At 35.3% G+C, this 24,314-nt stretch overlaps 1 protein-coding gene across 1 annotated transcript; it reads right to left on the bottom strand.

Moving 5' to 3' along the window:
• Positions 1-1,894: 1,894 nt before the first annotated feature.
• Positions 1,895-4,867, bottom strand: LOC127135339 (L-ascorbate oxidase homolog). Its single transcript, XM_051062078.1, has 9 exons — positions 4,754-4,867; positions 4,451-4,620; positions 4,264-4,373; positions 3,834-4,104; positions 3,491-3,590; positions 2,979-3,324; positions 2,515-2,883; positions 2,350-2,428; positions 1,895-2,257 (listed from the first exon to the last, which is right to left on the bottom strand). The coding sequence occupies exons 2-9, from the start codon at positions 4,592-4,594 to the stop codon at positions 2,051-2,053; spliced, it is 1,626 nt and encodes a 541-aa protein (XP_050918035.1). The 5' UTR covers positions 4,595-4,620; positions 4,754-4,867; the 3' UTR covers positions 1,895-2,050.
• Positions 4,868-24,314: the final 19,447 nt, after the last annotated feature.

Genomic DNA, 24,314 nt, shown 5'->3' with positions numbered 1-24,314 from the left:
TTATGATAAAGAGGTGATGAAACACGCATAAAAGAAGAGTAAGAGTCTGGTTGAGACAATCTTCAGAAACATGGTCTTCAGAGTCTTGATCCAGTTCATCAGAACATGGTCTTTAGAGTCGGGTGACATAGTTCATCAAAGTTGTTTTTTAGCGCAAGACTTCAGAGTTTGATATTGTCAGAAGCTTCAGAGTCATGAAAATTTGGATGAGTAGAGCTCAGAAGCGATGAGTACATAATTCAGAGCTTGATTATCTTGTAAAACACACATCTCAAGAGTCAGAGTGCACTGAGTTTAGAATCTAATGACGTCTCACGTTATTCTATCTGAGTCAAAACTTGTATCTAGTATTTGCACACTAAACACAACTATTAGGGTACACAATTGTTCTCTAAGAGTCTATATATTGTTATAATCAAAACATAAGGCTATATACATAACCAAATCTTGTTCTTACAATCTACCTAATTTTGATGATGATAAAATCATGAATTTTGATGAACAATTTTTACTTGATTTAATCTTACAAAAGCATCAGAGTGAGGTTTGTAAGCTCTCACCGAGTTCTATACTATTAAAATTATTTTTCAACTTAAAACTTCAGAGTTAGGTTTACAAGCTCCCCCTGAGTTTAAGACTTAAAATTATTTTAACACAAAAAAAATTCAATCAGTATGAAAGATAAAACTTTCCTGAATGAGGAAGCCTGGTTGAAACTTTTTATGATCTTTATTGACTTCATGTAACAGAAAGTCTGGTTATCAGGAAACTGTCTTGAATCAGAACTTGGTTTAAAAACCCTATAAGCCTGGTTAATGTCTGTTTAACTATGACGTCTTGATTAACTTCTACAAGGTCTTGGTTAGCTTATATTCTGAATAATTTGACTAAAAAATATCTTCTCTTAGCAATATTGGTGAACTTTATCAAAGTTCCCAGGTTAGTGATCATAGTCTGAAGAGTAAGAAGTAAGAAGTTTCAGAGTCAGATGTCTGGGATTCAAAAAGGAAATAAGTATATCAAAATCATATCCAGTCTTCTCCCCCTTTATCATCAATCAAAAAGATAAAATAAATAAAGACAAAGGATAACGACAAAAGAAACTTCATTTCATTCAAGAAGATAAAGATACAGAAATAAAGAATAAGCACTTAATCAAAAAACAAGAAAGAAATTAAAAAAAGTTGGTGTCTAAGTAAGGGGTGACAATTTTGACAAGATAACTTGAAACAGTCATTCAATATTGGTATTAGTCCGGTGTCGACAAGGATAGCTTTATGGTCCGACGGGAGTTGTGCATGCCATAGACGAAGTCTGTTCAAGCATGTTGTCGAAATATATTTTGTTTAAAAACGTGTCGAATTGACCTTGTCTGTAAAGTCCAATTGTTAAGTTAGGTTAGTAGTCTATAAATAGACTAGTTCTCTCAGGTTGTTGAGAGGGGTTAATTGTTGTTATTCACTTGTAATCTTTGAATCATTATTGAGAAAGTGAACAGTAAAACAATTTTAACCAATTCTTATTCTTCTTCTTCCCTCTTCTCTCCCTTGATAAAACCTAATAGGATTTTTTGTGTTTGTTCAAAAAATTCAATCTTTTTCTCATAGTTTAGTTTGTTCTCAACGACATCAATTTCCAACAATGTGAATTCTATAATAGATTTCAACTCTATGACAAAATGATTACATACTTTATTTGGATTCGTTTCTTCATAACTAGTAGGAGCACCTATATCTCGACTTTAGTTACATGATATGCCTAGCATTAACCAAGACTTTGAAATAATAATCTTAAGTAGAATGTGACAAGCAATAGAAATGAGAAGAGGAAACTACTTTTATTATGATTACAAGAAATAATAATCTAATAAAATATCAAATCAATAAGAGACTCATTAGAGAAACAAACACACCCTTTTTCCTTTTCATTTTTGCACGACAGTCACACCCTTGTAACTGAAATTTCTAAACAAACTAATCTTAAGAAATAAAAAATCATGTTACAAACATAATCATGCCAATAATCAAACTGTATATCTCTTAAATAGTGCTTAAAATTTAGGCAAATGTTTAGCCTTGCCACAAAACAATGCATTCGAAGGGACATTAGTCTCAGTGTATAGGCTTTGTTCATTGCTCCAAACCCTCATATACAACTCTTGTCCCAAATATCTATTTTCCCATATTGCAGACCTCAAATTCCACATGCCCTTATTGTCCAAAGACACCAATATTGCAGTCCATGATTTTGGATACACCTATTTGTTTGTTCATGCAAGAGAGTTTTAATCAATCAATGTAACAAAATTTTGAAATAAAACTAGAAATGATCAAAAATAAATTGACTCACCTGAACAGTGTATCTTGTAATACCATCAACCAAATTGTAAGTTTTTCTCACATCAGGTGTCCATATGCCATTTCCAAATCTAAATATATTTTGATTCAATCAAAACAAAATTTATGAAAATGTAATAAGTTTTAACTTAATTGAAAAAGAAAATAGTTGTCTTACCCTACAACATAGAAGCTAGATCCATCCATGTGCCAAGACTGAATAGTGTTTTCATTATTCTGGAAGATTATTTCGGCAAAGTCATGAAGAGTGAGACCTATGACAGATGTTCCAAATTTGACAAGGGAACTTGAAGAAGGAACATCTTTGATTGTGTTGAGATCGAAGATTCCGGGAATGTTGAAATAATCAGCAAGCTTCAATGGAGTGCTTGGATTGATGTGTGAAATTCCGTTTACTGCATATCGTAGCTTTCCGTTTAGGATGGATTTTGAGTTTGCCAATTGCAATGTCCTCAACACAGGGATGGTTCCGTAGTGGAACGATCCCTGTGGATTTGGCCGAGCGGCATTTGCCGTCAAGTTCAGTCTTCGAAAACAAAAAAAAAAATAGTTAGAATTCATAAGATATGATCTCTAATATTGTTTTAAGTTTTTTGCAGACAGATTAAGAAAAGACTATACCTGATTGTTCTAGCTTGCTTCATGGACCAATCTAGATCCATAGTCGGGTCAATGGGTAATTGACCCGAGACCTTACGGTTGGATCCAGAATATCGAAGTGTTGCAGTGGTAGTAAGATTAGCCTCGGCGAAACGGCTTGATGCAACAATGTAATAGTCACCAACTGACTTATCTAGTGTGACTAAAAATGTCATTGATTGTCCGATATGAATATCGAGTGACTTATATGTTTCTTGCAATGTGTGAGCTCCTTCAACTTCAATGAGCTTCAATGAATGATCTTGAATTTGAAAGTTAATTGAGGTTGCTATACCAACATTGGAAACCCTAAACTTGTATGTCTTCCCTAATATAAGTCAATTTTAAAAAAAAAAATTATTATATGATGATGTCGATTTTCTCAATTGTTTGATCTTACGACAAAAGAACAAACAATTGAGAAAAATAATTAAAAAGCCGGAAATTGTATAAACATTCTAAAAACATTTTTGTTAATGGTATAGTTGGTTTACCTGCTTCTCCTGTGAATACATCAATATCTTTTTGACCATTTATAAGAAGAGCATCAGGTAAAGGAAGGGTTTTCCCAAGATCCAATAGTCTCCTTAGTACCTACAAATAAATTTGACACATTTAAGGGATCAATTATTTTGAATAGATCATACATAATTTAACAAGGTAAGTCCATGGGCGATCGGGTAACTCGACTGATATTAGTTGAATAAATTAAGTATAAACGGTTGATTTAAGATTCAATCCTCAGTAGAAATGTTTATTTATATTTATGTATTAACCTAAACCAGTTGTTGATATTTAGATAAGTCAATTATTTAAGGGATTTTTGTTTGAACAAACCTTGTGGTTGGGCTTGTACCAATCACCAATAAGTAGGGTGAATTCAGCATCAGGGGCAGGATATGGAATGGATATAACAGATCTTTGAGCAATGTTGAGTCCTCCAAAACCACCAGCAGCTTTATGGATTTTGGTTGATGGGAAATATGTGTAGGTTCCAATTTGATCTTTTAATTGAAATTTGTATGTCCAGTTTGTGTTTGGAGGGATTGGACAATTTGTTCCTAAAACTCCATCTTGCCATGATGTCCTTCTTTGTTTTACACCACTCCTGTTTTATGTTACACACATAGAAAGGATTCTATAAAATTATTATTAATATCGACGTATCAGTGTTAATATTTAGTCTGGGTGTATGTGTCTGTGATTCATAACATGCTCTTCAATTATTGATTCACTTAACAACTAATAGGGGAAGAGAACCACAAACCATGTAATGAGAAATTTATCATCCAACTTGTTAAAGACATTCACAACAATATTGTAATTTGTAATGGCTTCAATTGTAGGGCCTGGAAATTGGCCATTGATAAGAATACCCTGGTAAAAGAGTAAATTAATATCATTCATTTTTTCAAATGTGACATTTTAAAGAGTTGGAAAAAAAATAGACCAACCTCTTGAGGAACACCAAGAGGATAAATTGTTCCATAAGTAATTTCCCAGGTGAAAAACAAAGTTGGATCTTCAGCAATAACCGAAAGCGCACTCCAACACGCCAAAACTCCAAGAAAAATTGGAGTTAAAATGGCCTTCTTCATGTTGCCTTATAAATTAAATAAATACCCTGTAAAGTTTACATTGAAGCTATGGTAAAAAGTTCCAACACTACTGCCAACCAAAAAAATCTTGCAGGCAAGAAACTATACAAGAAAACAATGCTTTAAGAGTTGAGATTCAATGAAGAAATTAAAACGTACCAAATTAATAAAATAAATAAATAAGTTCCTCAGGAATTGAGAATGTGAAGTGATGTTAGAATGAAGTATACAGTGACTAACTCAAACCTATATATATTATTAAGATAGTATTTTCAAAACTGAAAGCCCATGTTACGAAGTTGACTACTAAAAATCTGTTGAAGTAAGCAAGATCCAACCGCGTTAATTTTATAAAAAGTTGTTAATAATAAGCACTTATTTTTATCTTTGATTGCTTTGGATTTAGGAGAAGATTGAAAAATGTGAAGTAAGATGAGTTGGATTTTGAAGGTCGGTGGTGGCGCGAAAATAAGAAATAAAGTGGAGATCTGATGTACAAAGCGGTTGCGGCGCAGGCGATAACGGATCCTCATTTATTAGTTTTGGTTTTTTATTATTGTTTGAGTAAATTCTACGACCTTATACCAAATCTATAATACTATTAAATTCTTCTATTCATTATTGCTACTATTTCAATTGAAATTTCACAAACAGCTGCAAGCTAGAATGCGCCCCAAGAGTATGCATGCATGATGATGAGCATGAAGTTTCCTTGAAATTTTACTTTTCTAAGTAAGTTGAGTATTTTTAGGACACCTTTCATTTCTAATTATATATTGCTCTTTTTAATGTGAGTAAGAGTATTACATTACATGGAAATGGATATATCGAGAAGTATATAAATATGATGATTCTTATTCCCTCCGATTTATAAAAAGTGTCTCATTTACATTTTTTGTATGTCTTAAAATAAATATCATTTTAAAATATCAATACAACATTTATTATTTTTTTCCACTACTATACCCCTATTTATTAGCTTTCACTATTTTCAACAACACCACTAACTATAATAAATAAGGGTATTTTAGTCAATTATACTAATTTTATCATCAAAATTAATACATCTAATCATTTTCTTAAGAATCACGCAAAGCTCAAATAAGACATTTATTATGAGACGGATGGAGTATATATTTAAGATTTTAAGATTTTACGATAGTAAGTGGTATTTGTTGGAGTTTAACGATGAATATTCGTTAATAATGTACAAGAAGATGAAGAAGATGAAGAATAGTTGTAGAGAATTGAGAAAAGTGAGAGAATTGTGCAACTAACTTTCTAATCTCAAAATTGTAAAAACTGAAATATGTTACTGATGCAATTATATTTGAGTTTATATAAACACTAAATTCAACTCAAATTCACATGAAATTTAAATGCAAATTTAAATTTAAGTGAAATTCAAAACTAATTTAACTTGAATGTTGAATTACATTCAAAACCATCCTTTAATTCAAATTCAAGTCTAAAAATCAACAACAATAATTTCATTCCTCAAATTGATGAAGTGTTCAGCTTTAGTTTCATTGGTCAATACATCTGCAAGTTGTTTCTGAGAGTTGACATGCACAACCTCAAGTATTACATTCTGAACATGATTGCGCAGAAAATCATACTTGGTATCAATGTGCTTGCTTCTTCTATGCAACACTGGATTCTTAGCAAGACTTATGGCATATTTGTTGTCAATCATCAATCTGACTAGTTTTCTCACCTTGAACTTTAATTCCTGCAACAAATTCATCAACCAAACAGCCTGACAAGCTGACACATCACCAACTATGTATTCAGCTTCACAAGTTGACAACGCAACCACTGATTGCTTCTTGGAACACCTAGAAATAGGAGCCCCCAGATACATAAACATGTATCATGTAGTGCTTCTTCTGTCCACTTTGTCCCCACATCAGTTAGAGTCTAAGTAGCATATCAACTCAACATCACCTGATACTCCAGATGAAAATAAAATGCCATGCCTCGGAGTTTCTTTTACATACCTCACAAGTCTTACTGCAACTTGGTAATGTGACCACTTTGGTTTACTCATAAACCTACTTACCATTTCAACTGCATAACATATATTAGGCCTGGTGTTACAGAGATATCTCAGACAACCAACCAATTGTTTGAAGGTTGTGTCATCTACATCCTTACCATCATCATCAGAGTCCAGCTTATGATTTATCTCAGCAGGTGTAACTGCAGATTTATAATTCATTAGCTCAAATCTCTTCAGCAACTTAAATTCATACTTCAGTTGGTGCACAATAATTCCCTTCTCAGAGTGAAAAATCTCCATCCCTATAAAATATACCATATTTCCAAGGTCGAACATATCAAATGCATTCATCATCACCTTCTTGAACTTGTTCATTTCAGAAATACAACTCCTTGTCATCAATATGCCATCAACATAAAGACACACCAGAATCATATTGTCATCAGAGATATGTTGAACATATACACCATACGCAATCTCACACTTTCTAAATCCTTGAAGCTTGAAAAAAAATCAATTTTCAGATTCCAGGCTCTTGGAGATTTTTCAGTTCGTATAAGGCTTTATCCAACTTATAAATCATCCCTTCCGAATTCTTTTTCACAAATCTAAGAGGTTGTGACACATACACTTCCTCTTGTAAACGACCATGTATAAAATATGACTTTATATATAATTGTATCAGATGCCAATTCCTATTTGTAGCTATAGAAATCACTAGTTTGATTGTTTCATGACTACCTAAAGGAGCAAACACTTCAAAGTTGTTTAAACCAGATTTCTGCATTAATCCTCGAGCTATTAACCTACTTTGTACTTAGAAATTAACCCATCTAGTTTTAGCTTTCACTTGAAAACTCATCTCACACTGATGGCTTTCATGTTCTGAGGTAGAATAGTCAATTCCCATGTCTTGTTTCTTTAAATGGCTTCAAGTTCTTCATTCATGTCGTTCACCCACACCTTCTTCTTGAGAGTCTCATTGATGCTGACAGGTTCAGAGTATACCATCATGGAACTTTGTATGACTTCTCCTTCAGAATTAATCTTATTATCTTGCAGGAACTCAAAATTTGCAAGTCTCATTGGTATTTGTCAAACTCTTTGTGACCCATAGACACCTTCAGAAGTAGGACCACCTTCATAGGTTGAACCATCTTAAGAGGCTAGATCACCTTCAAAGTCAAAGTCATATTCAGAGCTAGACTCGCTTTCAGAGTCAGAGTCATCTTCAGAGTCAGAATCACCTTCAGAGGCAGAATCTCCTTCAGAGGCTGAATCAGACTCTAGTATTGACATTGCACTAGAGTTGGATTGAGACTTGCTTCAATCGCATGTTTCTGATTCTTTCACTATGACATATCTGTTAATTTCAATTTTTTTGGTGACTGGTCAATAAAGTTTACAAGCATTTGTATTATGGTAACTTATAAGCATCATGACCTTGCTTCTGTCATCCAATTTCCTTCTAGTAGCATATGGTATATGTTTGTAACATACTGAACGAAATACCGTGAAATGGCTAACACTTTTCTTTCTTCCAACCCACTTCTCAATAGGAAATAATTCCTTTAACTTATTTGTTAGACATCTGTTGAGCCCATATACTGAAGTAGCAATTGCTTCACCCCTACAATTGCTTAGGCAAATTCTTCTCCTTCAGCATGCTCTTTGTCATATCAACTAGAGTTATATTCCTCCTTTAATTAATACCATTATATTTTGGAGTGTATGGAGCAGACACCTCATGCTCAATATTGTGTTCCTCACAAAACTTCTTAAACTCTGTTGAGTTGAACTCACCTCCACCATCAATTTTGAGGTTCTTCAACCTTTGTCCACTTTGATTTTCAGCGTTCACTTTGAACTTCTGGAACTCATCAAACACACCATGTTTGAACTTGATGGGTGTTAACCATGTCATTTTTGTGATCTCATCCATGAATGACACAAAGTACTTATTTCCTCCAAGTGATGGTACCTCAAATGGACCACATACATCAGAATTCACCACACTTAAAGCATACTTTTATCTTAGAGGAATTTCTGATGAAAATGGCAATCTTGGTTGTTTTTCTCTCATGCATACATCACATGATTTCTCTGGTGCCATAATCTTAGGATTTCCATGCACCATATTCTTTGAACTTAGATTCCCTAAGCTTATGTAGTCCAAATCCCCTGATCTCTTGTGCCACGACTCACTTTCTCCTTCAGTACTTCTTGCAATAAGGCATTGAGTGTCTGTTGTTGCAATATTCACCTTGAATGTTTTGTTTCTTCCCAATTCAAACTGCATAATCAGCTTCTGATTACAATCATACAACCTCAAGAGATTGTCCTTCATGGTTACTGAAAAACCTTTTTCAATCAGCTGACCTACACTCATCAAATTGCTCTTCATGCCAGGAACATACCACAGCTCTTGAGTCAATGCATATTTTCCATTATTCAACTTAACTCAACATTTCCCATTCTTTTAGCCTTCAGATACTCAACATCAACACATCTGATCTTAGTCCTTTTACTAGACTCAAAATCAACCAGATGTTGCTTATTTTCAGTTAGGTGATTTGAGCAATCAGTGTCCATATACCACTAGTCTACCATTGATCCACCTACATTCTCAGACGCCATCAATAACACAGGTTCATCATCAGAATTTGCTTTGGCTATGTTGGCTTCTTCACTCTTGCTAACCTTGTTTGACCAGCAATCAGTAGCAAAATGGCCAAACTTGTTGTAACTATATCATTAAACCTTTATCTTGCCAAACTTCTCTTTTCCCTTCTGAACATTCTAATGTTTCTTATAAGAATTGGTGAGTTCTGACTTCTGACCACCAATACCATACTTATTCTTGGTCTCTAACCATGCTTGCTTCTGGTTCTTCTTTCCAGAAGAAGCTTTCCGAGTCTGAGCTTTCAGAGCCTGTTCTAACTCTTGTTCATAGTTTCTTTTAGTCGGACATAACTTTGTGTCTCTAAACTGCTCTGAAGTTCTTGAATTCTCATGGTGCTGGTATCTTTAAAGTGTTATATAGCTACAACTATGCAATCAAACTCAGGAGTAAGTGATCTCAATACCTCTTCAATGATTACTTGTTTAGAGAGCGCTTCTCGACAAGACTTCATCTCATTAGTGACCACAATCACTCTGGAAATGTAATCAGGTACCTTCTCATTGTTCTTCATGTTGAGATTCTCATATTTCTTTCATAGGGATTGAAGTTTGACCTTCTTCACTAATGTGTCACCACCATAGCACTGTACCAGTGTAATCCACGTCGCCTTCGCCATCTTCGAATCTATAATTTTTTCAAACACCTTTATATCTACACTTGGATGGATATAAAACAAGACCTTCTAATCATTCTTCCTAGTTTCTTGTTACGTAGTTTTTTGCGCTTCTGTTACATTTTCTGCAACCAGTGGGTAACCGTCATTGATGAGATCAAGAATATCTTGAGTTCCAAACAAAACACACATCTGAATCGAGCTCCAATTCAAATTATTTCAGTTGAATATTGGAAGCTTAGTGTTTAAGCTACCATTTTTGTCGTTCATCTTTTTCCTTGTGCAAATCATTCAGTTCACACCAACATTCGTGTTTCCCAATTCCTAAGAATCAAGACTATGATTCTCTCTTATTTCAAACTTCAATTCAACGCGATTTCAGAAATGAAATTAATCACACACTTCACTACACTCGTATTTCCCTATTAATTGAACCGGAGCTCAAGATACTAATTGTTGAAGTTCAATAATGAACCTCACTAATAATTGATGAAGAAGATGAACAACAGTTGCATAGAATTGAGAAAAAAAAAGAGAATTGTGTAACTAACATTCTAATCTCAAGTTTGCAAAAATGAAATATGTTACAAATACAATTACACTTGGGTTTATATAAACACCAAATTCACGTGAGACTTAAATGCAAATTTAAATTTAAATGAAACTCAAAACTAAACTAACTTGAATGTTGAATTACATTCAACGTTTAATTTTATGTGTATGATTGTTTAAAGTTTAATGTGATGATATTTTGAATCCTTTGTGATTTAATTGTGGTATTAGGAGGTGAGTTATATAAACGGAGTCTCAATGTAAGGACATATGTATGTTGAAGAAAACTTCCCTGCTTGAGAAAAAGTATAATCATAGGACATATGTATGTTGAAGAAAACTTCCCTGCTTGAGAAAAAGTATAATCATAGGACATATGTATGTTGAAGAAAACTTCCCTGCTTGAGAAAAAATATAATCATATATGACTAGATTGAATTGCACTTGAGGGAGATACTTTTAGTAGTATTTCAAGCATAAGGGAGTTTCACATTTGAAAGTGTAATGGTATGTGCATAAGCATACCAACCCAAATATATCACAAATAATTCTTAAAAAAAGTATATAACTCAAAGTACATTACAAGCCCATGGCGACACCTAAAACAACAATATCTAATATACTCAGCTCTGACATATCATATTTGTTGAGAAATTATTAAATAATCAAAATATTTTTCTCAAGTGGAATATTTTTTCAAATTTGTGCAATTTAAATAGACAATCAGCATAACCAATTTCAGTACACAATAACAATAATTGAAAAATTAAATAAAAAGAACAATAGATTTTTAACGTGAAAAACTTCCTTCAAAGTGAGAGAACAAAAACCACGACACCTAATTCAGTAAAATCTTCCACTATATCAATAATGGGTATACAAAAGTCTTCCTAGCAACACTAAAGAATAACAATTTTCACCGAAAAATAATATAAATAATAAAGGTGAGAAACACACTCTAAACAACTCCATCAAAAAATATGGGTATACCAAAACAACTTTAGGAGAAGTTAAAACTACTCAACATGAATATAAATAACCTTAGCTAAGTGATAGGAACAATGTTATCTCGTTGTCATGGATAAGTCCTAACCACCTTACAATATTATAAACCTAAGAGCCAAACTATGGTGGTAGAAAATCCAATGTCTATTGATTAAGGGGAAATTGATAATTATTATTTCTTTTCATTTATATTTTTTATGTCCTTTCCACTGCATTTTACTCATTTTGTTGTTGCTTTTGAGCATAACAAGATTTAATTAAAGTAAAAACGAATTTGGCATGTCACCAGTGAGAAATGTCGTTGTCGACGTTACAACAGATAAGAAATAGTGCAGTCATGTATAAGAGTTACAATATATGATGCATTATCACAGTTTCTGGCACAAGAAGATATTGTGTGCGTGTGTATTTGTATATGTATATTATATTGAAGCCTTTAATGGTTTCATTCAAATGAATCCTTCATTTTTTATATAAGGGTTGGGTGGATCTCAGTATGTATATGTATATGAAGAGGACAAGTTGTGAAAACGGCTGTGTGATTGGTTCATTCTTGTTATATCGTGATTTAGCAAGTTGTATGTGAGCAAATGTTATTTCTTTCATTCCTTGTTATACTTGTGATTTTGTCAATGATCTCTTAAGACCTCGTATGATTATTCATACAAAGCATTGTGTGACATAATAAAAGATCTGGTTGAATACTTGATATTGAATGTTGTACCGTCTAATATCAGGTTATGGGGATAGGTCTTTCTAGTGACATTCATGAACATCCTAAGATCTATAGGATGAAATTATGGATCATTAATGAGGTGTATGACAAATCCAAATTCTTTCTATAAATGGATAAGTTCTTGCCATCATTGGAGGAAGAATCATAATACCCTAATCTGTCTCATATCAGTAAAAATAAACTTCAAAAATAACAAAACATTCAATTGGAAAATCCTTGAAAGATTGCTCAGAAGCTGTTTGATAAAATGTCTGAGAGAATATATATATTCAGGGGAGGTTTATAACCCCCACAATTTAACTAATATAAAATATAATAATTAATTTAATAAAAATCATATGTCGGAGAAAAAACATATTTGACATGTCACGTAAGCCTCGGTTAGTGGAAACTAACGGAAGAGACCAATTTTAGGGACGAAAAAGTTTGTGAAGACTTTTGTTTGAAGAAAATTTTTAGAAGGACTAAAATTGAATATTAAAATATTTATGAGGACCCTTGGCATATATATATATATATATATATATATATATATATATATATATATATATATATATATATATATATATATATATATATATATATATATATATATATATATATATATATATATATATATATATATATATATATATATATATATATATATATATATATATATATATATATATATATATATATATATATATATATATTACCTCTAGTATTTTTACAATCGATAAAAAAAATAGTGTGTTTTCAAGAAAATACGAAAATGATGTTGTTGGGGATCAAGTCCATGACCAACTAAACATTTCTTCTCTGGTAGCAATTCAACCAATGAGAAAATTAACGAACTTTCCATGACACAATTCTTTACCCCGTCCAGCAAACTGAGGTAAAAACCTTTTCTAACCGATGTGAAATCACTTCTTCTTAGTAGTGTGTATCTCTTCACTAAAAGGAAGATACATCTCAAGATGAAGCTCTATTCCGTGATTTTGAACTCGAAACATTGATGGCACCATCTTTGACTTTTAAGTTATTATAATGTCCATAGTTCCTATCTTAAACCTATGCCACCTTTTTCTCTCATGTCTTATAATATGAGCCTTAATTTTATCTATGGATTTTTCAGGTTCACTCTCAGCATATCTATCCTTTTTGTGGGATAATTTACTCTTTTGTTTGGACCATCACTTCTGCCTCTTGGGTGATAGGGAGTGTCGACATCAAGAACTTTCCTTTTTTGTTGGCACATGTTTGAGGTAATTATGAACTTTAGGTCATCCCTTCAAGACATGAGATTTATTTTCTCATGACTTGGGATGACATTGGAATAATAGAGCGCCAATATTTCTTCATGGTTGGAACAAAAAATACACACTTTATCATGCATGCTTTACATAATTCCTCTTTTGAGCAATTGGTCAATGGATGGAAATCTGTTCAACCCTAATCTCCAGCCAAATACTTAAATTTTTTATGCATTTTTAGATTTCCAGAGTTTCTTCAAAACTTCCTTTAAACCATAATTCAAATCACTTTCCTCTTCCAAGCTCAATAACATGCTATAATTGAACTTGACAATGAACACACCATCAAGATTAGGTGTCTACACAAACCTATCTTGAAAATTTCTTCTAGGAATTCATTATGAGAGTAACTCTATCAGTTATGCACTCAAAAATTCAATAATTATATCATCCCCTTGTCCTTCTAGTTAAAGATTTCATGTCTACTTTTCTTCAGTCCGAGTACCCATTTGGCCACACTCCTAAGTTACTTACAAGGCAAATCAAATAGCTCAGGGTAGGGAAAATATAATGGTCGATCCTCTAACAAAATTGATCACCAAAAGGAGATCCCACTACCATGATATAATTTGCAAGATATGCATCTAGTGACCCAATCTTCATCTAGTATGGAAGCTCTACCTAGCAACTTTAAATCTTTCCACCAAATAGATTCCTTGTTTCTGTGGAAATATATGTTCTTCCACAAGATATACACACACTTAAAAATATATTTTGAAGCTCCTTTTTTCTGAATAAAATCTCTAAAAATATTTTTTGAACCTAGCTAGATTAAGTGGGAACTGCCAAATTGATTAGGACAAGTTTTTGTATTGTCGAATCGATTAGATCAAATACCTAATCAATTAGACGAGAGAGAATCAAGGTTATAACATATTATGAGAATATCTTAATGAATGGTAACATATATCTATCAAAATCTTCCAATTTTGGTAGCAATAATCGAGTATTGCATGTACCTAGTATATTAGCTAATTGATTAGGTAATTTATTTTTTCCATGGATTGTTTCCTAAATTGAACCATCTATTGGCCTATAAATAAAGGGTTTCCCTTTCATTTCTAAACATCCAGATAAAAGTGAATATCTCACTTTCACTCTTTCTTAATCTCTCTATAAATTCTTTTCCTTTCTCTCACATATTTTTAACCATATTGCTTTGAGCGTGTTCTTGAGTTTAGTGAGAAAATGCTTCTAGATGAAGGTATCATTGTAAATTTACCAAGAGTAAGTTTTACTCTTTAGTAAATTATTCTTCCTAAGTAAGAAATCATTTAGGTTTGGATATAAACATGTGTAAAAGCTCTTTTGGGTTCGTGAAGAATAAACATGGAAAAATATTCCCATCAGTTCTTGAGCTCAGACTTGTATAAAAGTTCAGCCGGTTCGAGATAAGCCTGGTATAAAATCTCAGTTGCTTTATGAGTTCAGTCCATATAAAAGCTTAGAAGGTTTGAGATCAGCATGGTAAAAATCTCGATTGATTTGTGTTAAGCTCGTATAAAACCTCAATTTAGTTCAGAGCATAGCCAACTAAAAAATCCAACTTGGTTCGACATCAGCCTATGCAAAATTACGATTGCCTTAGAGACTAAGCACTTGAAGTTGTGTTCATTATTTGGCATGAAGACTAACCGCTTCATTCCTTAGTTTGCTATTTGGCTGGAAGTTAACATGAAACTCCATTTTACTTGTAGAACTTAATCGTCTAAAATCTCTCAAGCATTAGTTGATAGTCTCAAGATCAATTCTTGGGGAGAGGAGTAGGTTACTTCCTTAAGACCGAACCTCTATAAATCTATGGTGTTATCTCTCTTCCCTTAACATTTTTAATTTCCACTTATTTTCTTTATCCTTATTTTTTACTACATATCCAAACATTTTTTAGAAGTTTTTATCAAACTCTTATTTGAAAAATGAATTTGCTTTGAACTAGTATTTTTCAAATCTCTAAAATCCCCCCCCCCCCCCTCCTCCTCTTGTGTATGGAGTCACATGTTCAACAATTTTCATTTCTACCAAGAAAATTGGGATACTAATATTCCCATATTTGTACTTTATTATGTCTATCCATATAGGCTCATGATTACAATGGATCCTCCATTTCCATTTTGATAGTAGTGATTTGTTTATTCTTGTCACATCTCTAACCCCTAGGCCTCCATAACACTTAGATTTGCAAACATTTCTCTAACTAACCCACAATATCCCTTTCTTCTCTTTAAAACCATGCAAAACAAATCTTCTTTGGATACTCATTATCTCATTAATAATCTTGATAGGGGTCATAAATAAAGACAATTGGTAAGATGGTAGATTATTAATAACCAAATTCATAACAGTTACTCTCCCACCTATTGATAGAAGCATCGGTCTCCAAGTACAAAGTTTCCTCTTTAAGCCTTATACAGCATGTCTCCAAGTTGCACATCTTCTAGGGTTAGATCCCACAGAAATGCCCAAAAACCTAAATGGAATCTTATCTAGGCAGCACAAATGTAATTGAGATGTTGCTCGTAAGAATTTGTCATTTACTCAAATCCCATAAAACTTGCTTTTGAAAAGGTTGATTCTCAATCCAAAAACCATTTCAAATCCTATAAGGATTTCCTTAGTATTCCATAAATTATGGGGTTTTTCACATACTATAATTTTTCCATCAGCAAACTGAATTAGTCTATGATAACTTTGGTCATTCATATGAAAACCTTTGAATTCTCCAATGCAATTGCTTTTCTCAACATCCCTCCAAGGCCCTGGACTTCTATAGAAATGAGTCATCCTGACTCATCCCTTTACACACCTTGAAGTATTTGGTAGGGCCTCCATTCACTAACTCTAGCATACTACTCACAAAAATGTAAGATTCCATCCACTTAAGCCATTTAGCCCCAAAGCCTAGTCTTATAAGCATGTATCTCAAATAGTCCTAACTTACAAAGTCAAATGCATTTTCAAAATCAAATTTAAATATCATGCAACTCATATTCTCCCTACATGCTAGTTCTATTAATTCATTTCCAACAACCACTCTATCCAAAATTTGTCTCCCAAGCATAAAGGTAATCTGAGTATCAAACACTAATTTTCCTATCACACCTTCCTTCAGTCTTAAGGTAATGATCTTTGAAATGATTTAATACATGTTTCCCACAGTGAAGACAAACATGTAGTCACCTAAATCTTGAGGTTCATCTATCTTTGGCACCAAGGCAAGAAATGAGGTTGTGAGTGCCTTTGGTAAAATTGCATTTTAGTAAAATTCCTAGGCAAATTGAACCACATCTTTCTCCAATACATCTTATCACTTCTTTATAAAGTCAAAGTTGAATCAATGTAGCCCATATCTCTTTCCCCCCATCATAACCCCAAACGCCTTCTTTGATTTCTTCTCTACTAAAAGCATCTTTCATCCTCCTTAGATAACTTCATAAAATCTACCTCATCTAGAGGTGGCCTAATCTCCAATTCTTCCATAAATCTTGCCTCAAAAAATATTTTTACATCTCCTTTAACTTCTACAATACCTTTAACACTACCTCCAGTTGTCATCATAAATGTTATTGTGGTTCACCTTCTTCTTTCTTGCATTATGGAATGAAAATACACGGTGTTTAGATCCCCTTCTTGAATCCATTTCTTCATAAACTTTTGCCTCAACAAACTCTCCTTGAATTGAAGGTTCTTCCAAACCATGCTTGATGCTTCTTTTCTCTTCTTCAAAATATCTTGTTTACCTCTCTGGTGAGGTGGTCTTAGAATGAGAGTATCCATGTCATTTAAGTCACTAACAACTTTCTCCACTCTAAGATCAAACCAACCAAACACCTCTTTATTCCACCATTTCAATCTCTCCCTTAATAATTTGAACTTATCTTTTAACACAAAGGCATGATTTCCCTTCACTACAAAATAACTCCATCCTCAAAAACTTCTTGAAATCAACATGGTTAAACAAACATTTGTTCACTCTAAAAGGTGTAGGCCCTTAATTCATATAATTTATTTAGATCCATATTGGAAAATGATCTAAAATGTCCCTCTGACCAATTTCTTGTCATACTAATTTCCAACTATAAATGTCCCTTTCACACAAAATAAACATATTTTGTATACTCCCTGCAAAGCCTTCCATATTTAACCAAGTAAAGCTACTTCCAAATATTGGAACATCAACCACTTCCATTAAATCAATGAACATATTAAACTCCTTCATTTCACCTTACTTAACATTATAACTTCTACCTTTTTTTTTCCTTGGAGTTCCTAAATAAGTTGAAATCCCCACATAAGTACCACACCAAATGGCCTAATAAATCTTTAAGTTTCAACAGACTTATCCATATAATTCTCTTCTTCTCTATAGAGCAGGCCAAGTAAATATTGACAAAGTAAAACAAATCTTACCTTTCCAAGCTCCCCCCCCCCCCCCGAATCCTTCCCCTCTAAAGCTAAATTGGGGTTCGAATGTCCTAGACCTCCATATCAAAAGAGTTTCACATAAAAATCTAAGAGCTCTTTTAGCAGACTATTCAACATCTTTGTTTTCCCATAAGCTTACTACTACTTTATCATCCATAGTTTTCACTTTTAATTCTTGAAGGAAATGAGTGTTTGCCTTCCCTTTTCATAAAATATGTTGGAGCATCCTCTTATTCAGATAATTTCAGCACCCTCTAATATCGAATGATATAATATTCATTGATCCATCTTGATTGTCGCCTTCTTTGAGCTCTTGACTTCTTGGTACCAGATCTCCATACCTCTATTTGCTTCTGCATATGTTTCACCTCAATCACTTCCAATAACTCACATGTTTTTTATTGCTTCTCAGACCTTCCCTGCAACCTCCTTCTCAATGGATGCCCAAAGTTTCATGTTCCCATTAGCAACATCTGAGTCAGTTGTTGACTCATAACAAAGCACATATCCCCTTGAGTATTGAGCATTGGATACCTCATAGTATTTTCTTTAAGTGGCGGTTTTTGTTAAGGATGTGAATTTTTTATTTACCTTTACTTTCAATGGAATCAGCGATGCATAGTAAGAGTCACTAAAACCCTTAATTTCATCGTCTCCCTCCTGATTTTGGACTCTCACCATTTTAGACCTTGACCTTTTTGATCAAGGGATTTATCCTTCAATTGGTTCAAGCATGTTAATAATAAATTTCTTCTTTCCTCCTTGATTTAATTCTCCCTCCTTTTGGCCCAAAACATCCATTTGACTTTTTGATGAGATCTACTCTTGTCCCCTTAATTCCATGTAGGGTGAATTAACCATTTCCTCAGACGTTGAATTTCCATGGTCTTTAAATCCAGTTGTCCCCTCGTTCCAAATCCCACATTCTGCTTTATTTGATGTGATGTATGTGTATGAACCATCGTCTTCCCAAGTCCTTTTCCTCCTCATTTCCCCAAGTCCTTGTAATTTCCTATGTTAATGTTGTCTTCGAAAAAGGACCCTTTTAGATTCATCCTTATCATCCACACCATCCCACGTGCTGGAGTCATCTTCTTTCGAGCTAAACTCTGACATTTCTTCTCCGACATCCAAACCTTTTGGGACAACTATTCTCATTGGCCCCTGAGCGCCTACTACAACCTTTATCTTGTACACATGTTTGTTGATATCCATATTAAAGGTTTCATATAAGACCATGATATACTTGTTCTCACAAGGATTCTTGCAACGCCCATTTTGGACTACTTTCTTGTTTCATCATCGAAGCACACGTAAACACCCACATAAGATGTTATAAATTTTTAAAAAAATTGGGGATCATGAATGACATGGAACCCCATAACATTTGATCTAAGTAAGTCTTTGATGACAATCCTCCACTGCATAAATTTAGTTGAAGAATCAGAGAAAAATAAGTGAAAGATGAGTCAAAATGAAGAAGAAAGACCAAATAATGAGGAAAAAATAGCTAAGTGTGAAGATTGTGGACTTAGTGAAAATTTGAGTGAAAAAGGAGAAAAAAAGGATGCAACTTCGGAAATAATCACATCTACCATCGTGTGGTATCGCGCGCAAGATAGTGCCATAAAAGATGCATCGCATGCGCGATGCAAGTCATCACGCGCATGATGGTCACTTTTTCTGGGCTTTTCTGACAAGTTCTGGTCCATTCTGAAGAAAATAAAAGGGGATTTTCTACACTTTCACAAGGGTTATGATTTGGGGAGAGCAAAACACGATTTTGAGAGCATAAAGGGTGAATTTTTATAGAATTTGAAGCCATTTGAGGCCATTACTTCAAGGGAATTCATATGTTATTTTCATCTATCAATTGTGATGTTGTTAATTTCATTATGAGTAGCTAAGCTCCTCTAGGTTAGGTTGTCGTACGATGAACCTATTTCAATATTGTGGATTTTATGATGATTTGACTTTGTATGAACCTTTTTATCTATAATGTCATTCAATTTCTTATTGTTCTTAATACATTTTATGTGAGATACTCTTTTAATCTGATCTTAGGCACATAGGGAATACTGACCATTAGTCAATAAGTTGGACCTAGGGAAATTGTTGTACTTATGTTGGTTGAATAGGAATTGGAGACCCCTGTAACACCCCAAAATTTGCCCTCCTCATTCATGCATTCATTTAGCATTTCATATTGCATTTCATCATGTCAATCAGAATTAGACCCAAGAAACTTTAAAAAAAAGAAAACAAAAAAGAAAAAAAAAAGAAAAAGAAAAAAGAAAAATAAAAATAAATAAATAAATAAATAAAAATAAAAATAAATAAATAAATAAAATATAATAGAAAAAACTTGGACTTGGACCTCTCTCATTTGAGCCCACAAAGCCATGAAAATCAGGTTATAAAAGAGAGAGATCAGACAGAAAAAGGAAGAGAAGCAAAATACTCTGAGGTTTCCTTGGAACAAAACCCTGGACAAAACCTGAAGAGAAACCTGACAGAGAACTCAGAGCAACCCCCAGGCAGCTCTGAAAAATTCAATCTGACTCACACACTTTCATCTCACGCAAACCCTAATGTTGCCTTGCAAACCCAGTCGTGCCATTTGATTTCAACCGGTCTCTCCCATCAGGTTTGCCTCATTCCCATGATTTTATGCTCTTAATTTGGATCATCTGAATGTATGAGGTATGATGGATGAATTTCATTATGTTTTTGCCCACGGGTTTAATTATGCATGAATGGGTGAAACCTATGCCTTGAATGTTTAATCACATGATTTCTGAAATGTATGCCACAGGGTTTGAGGTTTCTGAAACCATACTGTTATCCATGAAAAAAATGCTTATCGTGTTTGACTAACCCTTTTGTTGAGTTTTTGTGAGGGCTCACAAACTCTTGCAGAGATGGTTTGCGTGGTTTTCCCACTTTATTTGTGGGATACCCCCTGGAGGTTCATTCCGATTACCTGTACTGACTCACCTTTCTTTGATGGCATTAGCTTGGGAGATCCCTGGGTTTCTTACTCCTTTAATTGTTGTTACTTCGGATCTTTATCCGTGTGGTACTTTTACCTCTTTTCCGCATTTTATCGCTTTCTTAGCTGGAAGACCTCGATAGGAGGCATTTGTTTTCTTTTGTTTATTTACTTCTGAGTCCCTTGTTGGCATATTTACTTTATACATGTTTGTTTTGTATGTGTTCGTATCCCTGCAGGTAGCGCGGTTCCTTCGTCAAGGACTGCCTTTTTTCCCTTGAGCATCCCAAACCCTAAAACCCAAAGCAACACGTTAACTCCTTCTACTACAGGCGAGTAAGTCTCCAAAGGTCGAGCATCCGGTAGATTGCGTAGTGACGTCGTTCGTCCAAAACCCAATCCATAACCCCATAGTTAGCCGAACTACGTTTTGCTCTGATTCTCAGGCCAGATGAGATACGTAGGCATAAGACGCGATGTCTTAGCGAGCACAATTACCCTTAACCCCTAGGTAGCCGAGCTACGAAGACTCTGATTCTCATATTCAGATGAGATACGTATGCAGTGGATGCGACATCCGCGCGAGTCATTTTCATTTAACCCTTTTTTTTAGTAAATAACACATTAGATAAACCCACACCCTTTAGACAAGAACTACAAAAGTGGATCCCGTAGAGTACTACGGATGCGTAGGGGTGCTAATACCTTCCCTTCGCATAACCGACTCCCGAACCCAAGATTTGGTTGCAAGACCCCGTCTTGTCCTTTCCTTTTTCAGGTTTACTTCGAGCGTTTCCTTTCCCTCCTTTGAGATGAATAACGCACGGTGGCGACTCTTCTGTCATTTTCTTTCGCCGGTTGTTTTTTCGCGCACTGTATTTTTCAGGTTGCGACAGTTGGCGACTGAAAGAAGTTGACCTCTTGCTGGTCCATCTTCCCTAAGCGAGTCCCTCCTAGCTTGTGTGATTTCTTGTTTATTGGGTGTTCATGCTTTTGTACATTTATTTGCTTACCTGCTTGCATGCATCTGCTGTATCTGTTGGATCTGTTTGTTTGTTTGTTGGGATGGGGTGTTCTATGAGAGATAAGCCCATTACCCAGGCTTGAGTGTACACACAGGTTTTAGAGTGGATAATCATGAGGCTTGCGTTGCGTGTTGCTACGTTAAGTCGTTCGTGAAGAACCACACCCAGACGAGGTTTCTTTTAGATATATTATGTCTTACGGGTGTTCCGTAACAGCAAGATGTTCCTCTAGAAATCTTCGACTCTGGTGACCATTTCCCGAGAACTCAGTCGAGGCCTCTCCTCCGAGACGTGATTATGTTAGCTCTGGTGGGCGCATTCTCGCTGCTCAATCCGAGGATCCCGAGACTGGGAACTTGCTATTAGGATGTCCTGTTGAGGGGAATCAATGGAGGTCTTTTGTCCCGTAATAATACCAAACCTTCAGTGGTAAACATATTATTCGCGACTGAAGGGCTGAAGCTGACGAACTTCTATTCTTAGAACCTACCAGTGAGGGGCGGGCTAAATTCAGGAAACCTTAACCTCCAACCAACCCGGTTTTCTGGAGCAGAGTTTTGATCTTGTATTATATTCCTCAGTGAATTTCTCTCCAGGCAGTGCAACCTGACAGATGTTCAAGCGGATCCATCAATTATGATTGACATGCCTTTGCATTGCATAACATCATCTGCATATTTGCATCCAACATCTCATGCTTATTCATTTGCAGGGTATTCCCTTTCAAAACGGGGGTGCCTTAAAACTGAACAAGCAGTGCATCGCATACCATGCATATTAACCCTTGTCTGTTTTGCAGGTGTCACCGCAGTGTCTAATGTTTGTTCCCTGCATCAGGCAGTTATTGGTCCCAAGCGAGTCCACAGGTACCCGACAAAGGAAAATCGTCCACAGCTAGCGATGGACCAAGTACAAAAAGAGCTGGCTGATATGCGTGAAAGGATGGATCAATTCATGACATTGATGACTGGTATGGCAGAAGGCCAGGAAAAGCTGAGGGAATTGGTTGAGCAACCGAGACCCGATCCGGAGGTGGAGATACCAAATGCTGAGGGAAACCCTGGTAACCCTGGGAACGCTGATAACCCTGTGAACATTGGTAACGCGGGTAACGCAAATGCTGATGGAAACCCGGGTAATGTTGGCAACACAGGGAATGTTGGAAATGGTATTGGCGGAAGGTACAATGTGAATCAAGGAATTCGGATTAACGGGCGCCCTGTTACTGAAGATTATCAGTATGATCAATTTCCTTTGCACGACGAGGCCCTCGAGACCACTCGCCCTATGGATGAGCTTGCTGAGAAGCTCAAATCTTTGGAGTCTCAAAATTCCTTAGGCTTTGATGTCACAAATCTTGGTCTGGTTCAGGGAGTAAGGATTCCTCACAAGTTCAAACCCCCTACTTTTGAGAAATATAACGGGGCTTCTTGCCCACGCACTCATCTCCAATCTTATCTGGGAAGGTTGGGAGCTCACACGGAAGATGAAAAGCTGTGGATGTACTATTTTGAAGACAGCCTAACTGGAGCTTCTCGTGAATGGTATTCTCATTTGTCTCGTACTACCATCAAGAGCTGGAAAGACTTGGCAGAGGCTTTTGTCAAGCAATATCAATACAACTTGGACATGGCTCCAAATCGGACCTTGTTGCAAGGTATGTCTCAGACTGCCAAGGAAACCTTTAGAGAGTATGCTCAGCGTTGGAGACAGATTGTTGCGTCCGTCCAACCCCCTATGTCTGAAAGGGAGATGGCGGACATGTTCATGAACACTCTTCAAGGCAATTATATTGAGAGATTGGCTGCTTGCCCGTCAATCAGCTTTGCAGAGATAGTAATTGTTGGAGAAAGAATCGAGAGTCTGTTGAAGATGGGCCGAATTCAAGACAATAGTGCTTCCAACTCATAAGGTCCCAAGAGACCGTTTGCTGGTAACGGTCAGCGAAGAAAAGAAGGTGAGGCAAGCGTTGTGTATGCCGGCAGAGGCAGGGGTAGAGGACGCCCTAATTATTATCAAGATCAAGTGGCCGCAGTCACTATTCCAACACCTGTTCCTCAACCGCAATATCATCCGCAACAACCCAGGTACAAAAATCAACAACAAGGAGGTAATCCGGGTCAGCAGAGACACTATCAACAACGTCCAAGGCAGACGGACCGGGTCATCGAGCCAATCCCAATGCCTTATTCAGTATTACTTCCCAAGCTGATTGACATGAATCTGGTTACATTGAGAACTCTGGCCCCACCAATCGATCCCAATAATTTGCCTAGAGGTTATGATGTCAACGCCAGATGTGCTTTTCACTCCAACGCACCTGGCCATACTACAGATAATTGCAAGGCTCTCCAGTTAAAGGTACAAGATTTGAGAGATGCCCAGGCTATCAATT

This window comes from Lathyrus oleraceus, chromosome 4 (genome assembly GCF_024323335.1).
Source record: "Lathyrus oleraceus cultivar Zhongwan6 chromosome 4, CAAS_Psat_ZW6_1.0, whole genome shotgun sequence".
NCBI lineage: Eukaryota > Viridiplantae > Streptophyta > Magnoliopsida > Fabales > Fabaceae > Lathyrus > Lathyrus oleraceus.
The sequence above is the reverse complement of the archived record's forward strand: the minus strand, read 5'-3'. Positions and strand labels throughout refer to the sequence as shown.

Coding starts and splice junctions, on each gene's coding strand:
- LOC127135339 (XM_051062078.1), bottom strand. CDS start 4,594: ATGAAGAAGGCCATTTTAACTCCAATTTTTCTTGGAGTTTTGGCGTGT. Junction 4,374..4,450: donor CTCTTGGTGTTCCTCAAGAG/GTTGGTCTATTT, acceptor CTCTTTTACCAG/GGTATTCTTATCAATGGCCA. Junction 4,105..4,263: donor GATAAATTTCTCATTACATG/GTTTGTGGTTCT, acceptor AACATAAAACAG/GAGTGGTGTAAAACAAAGAA.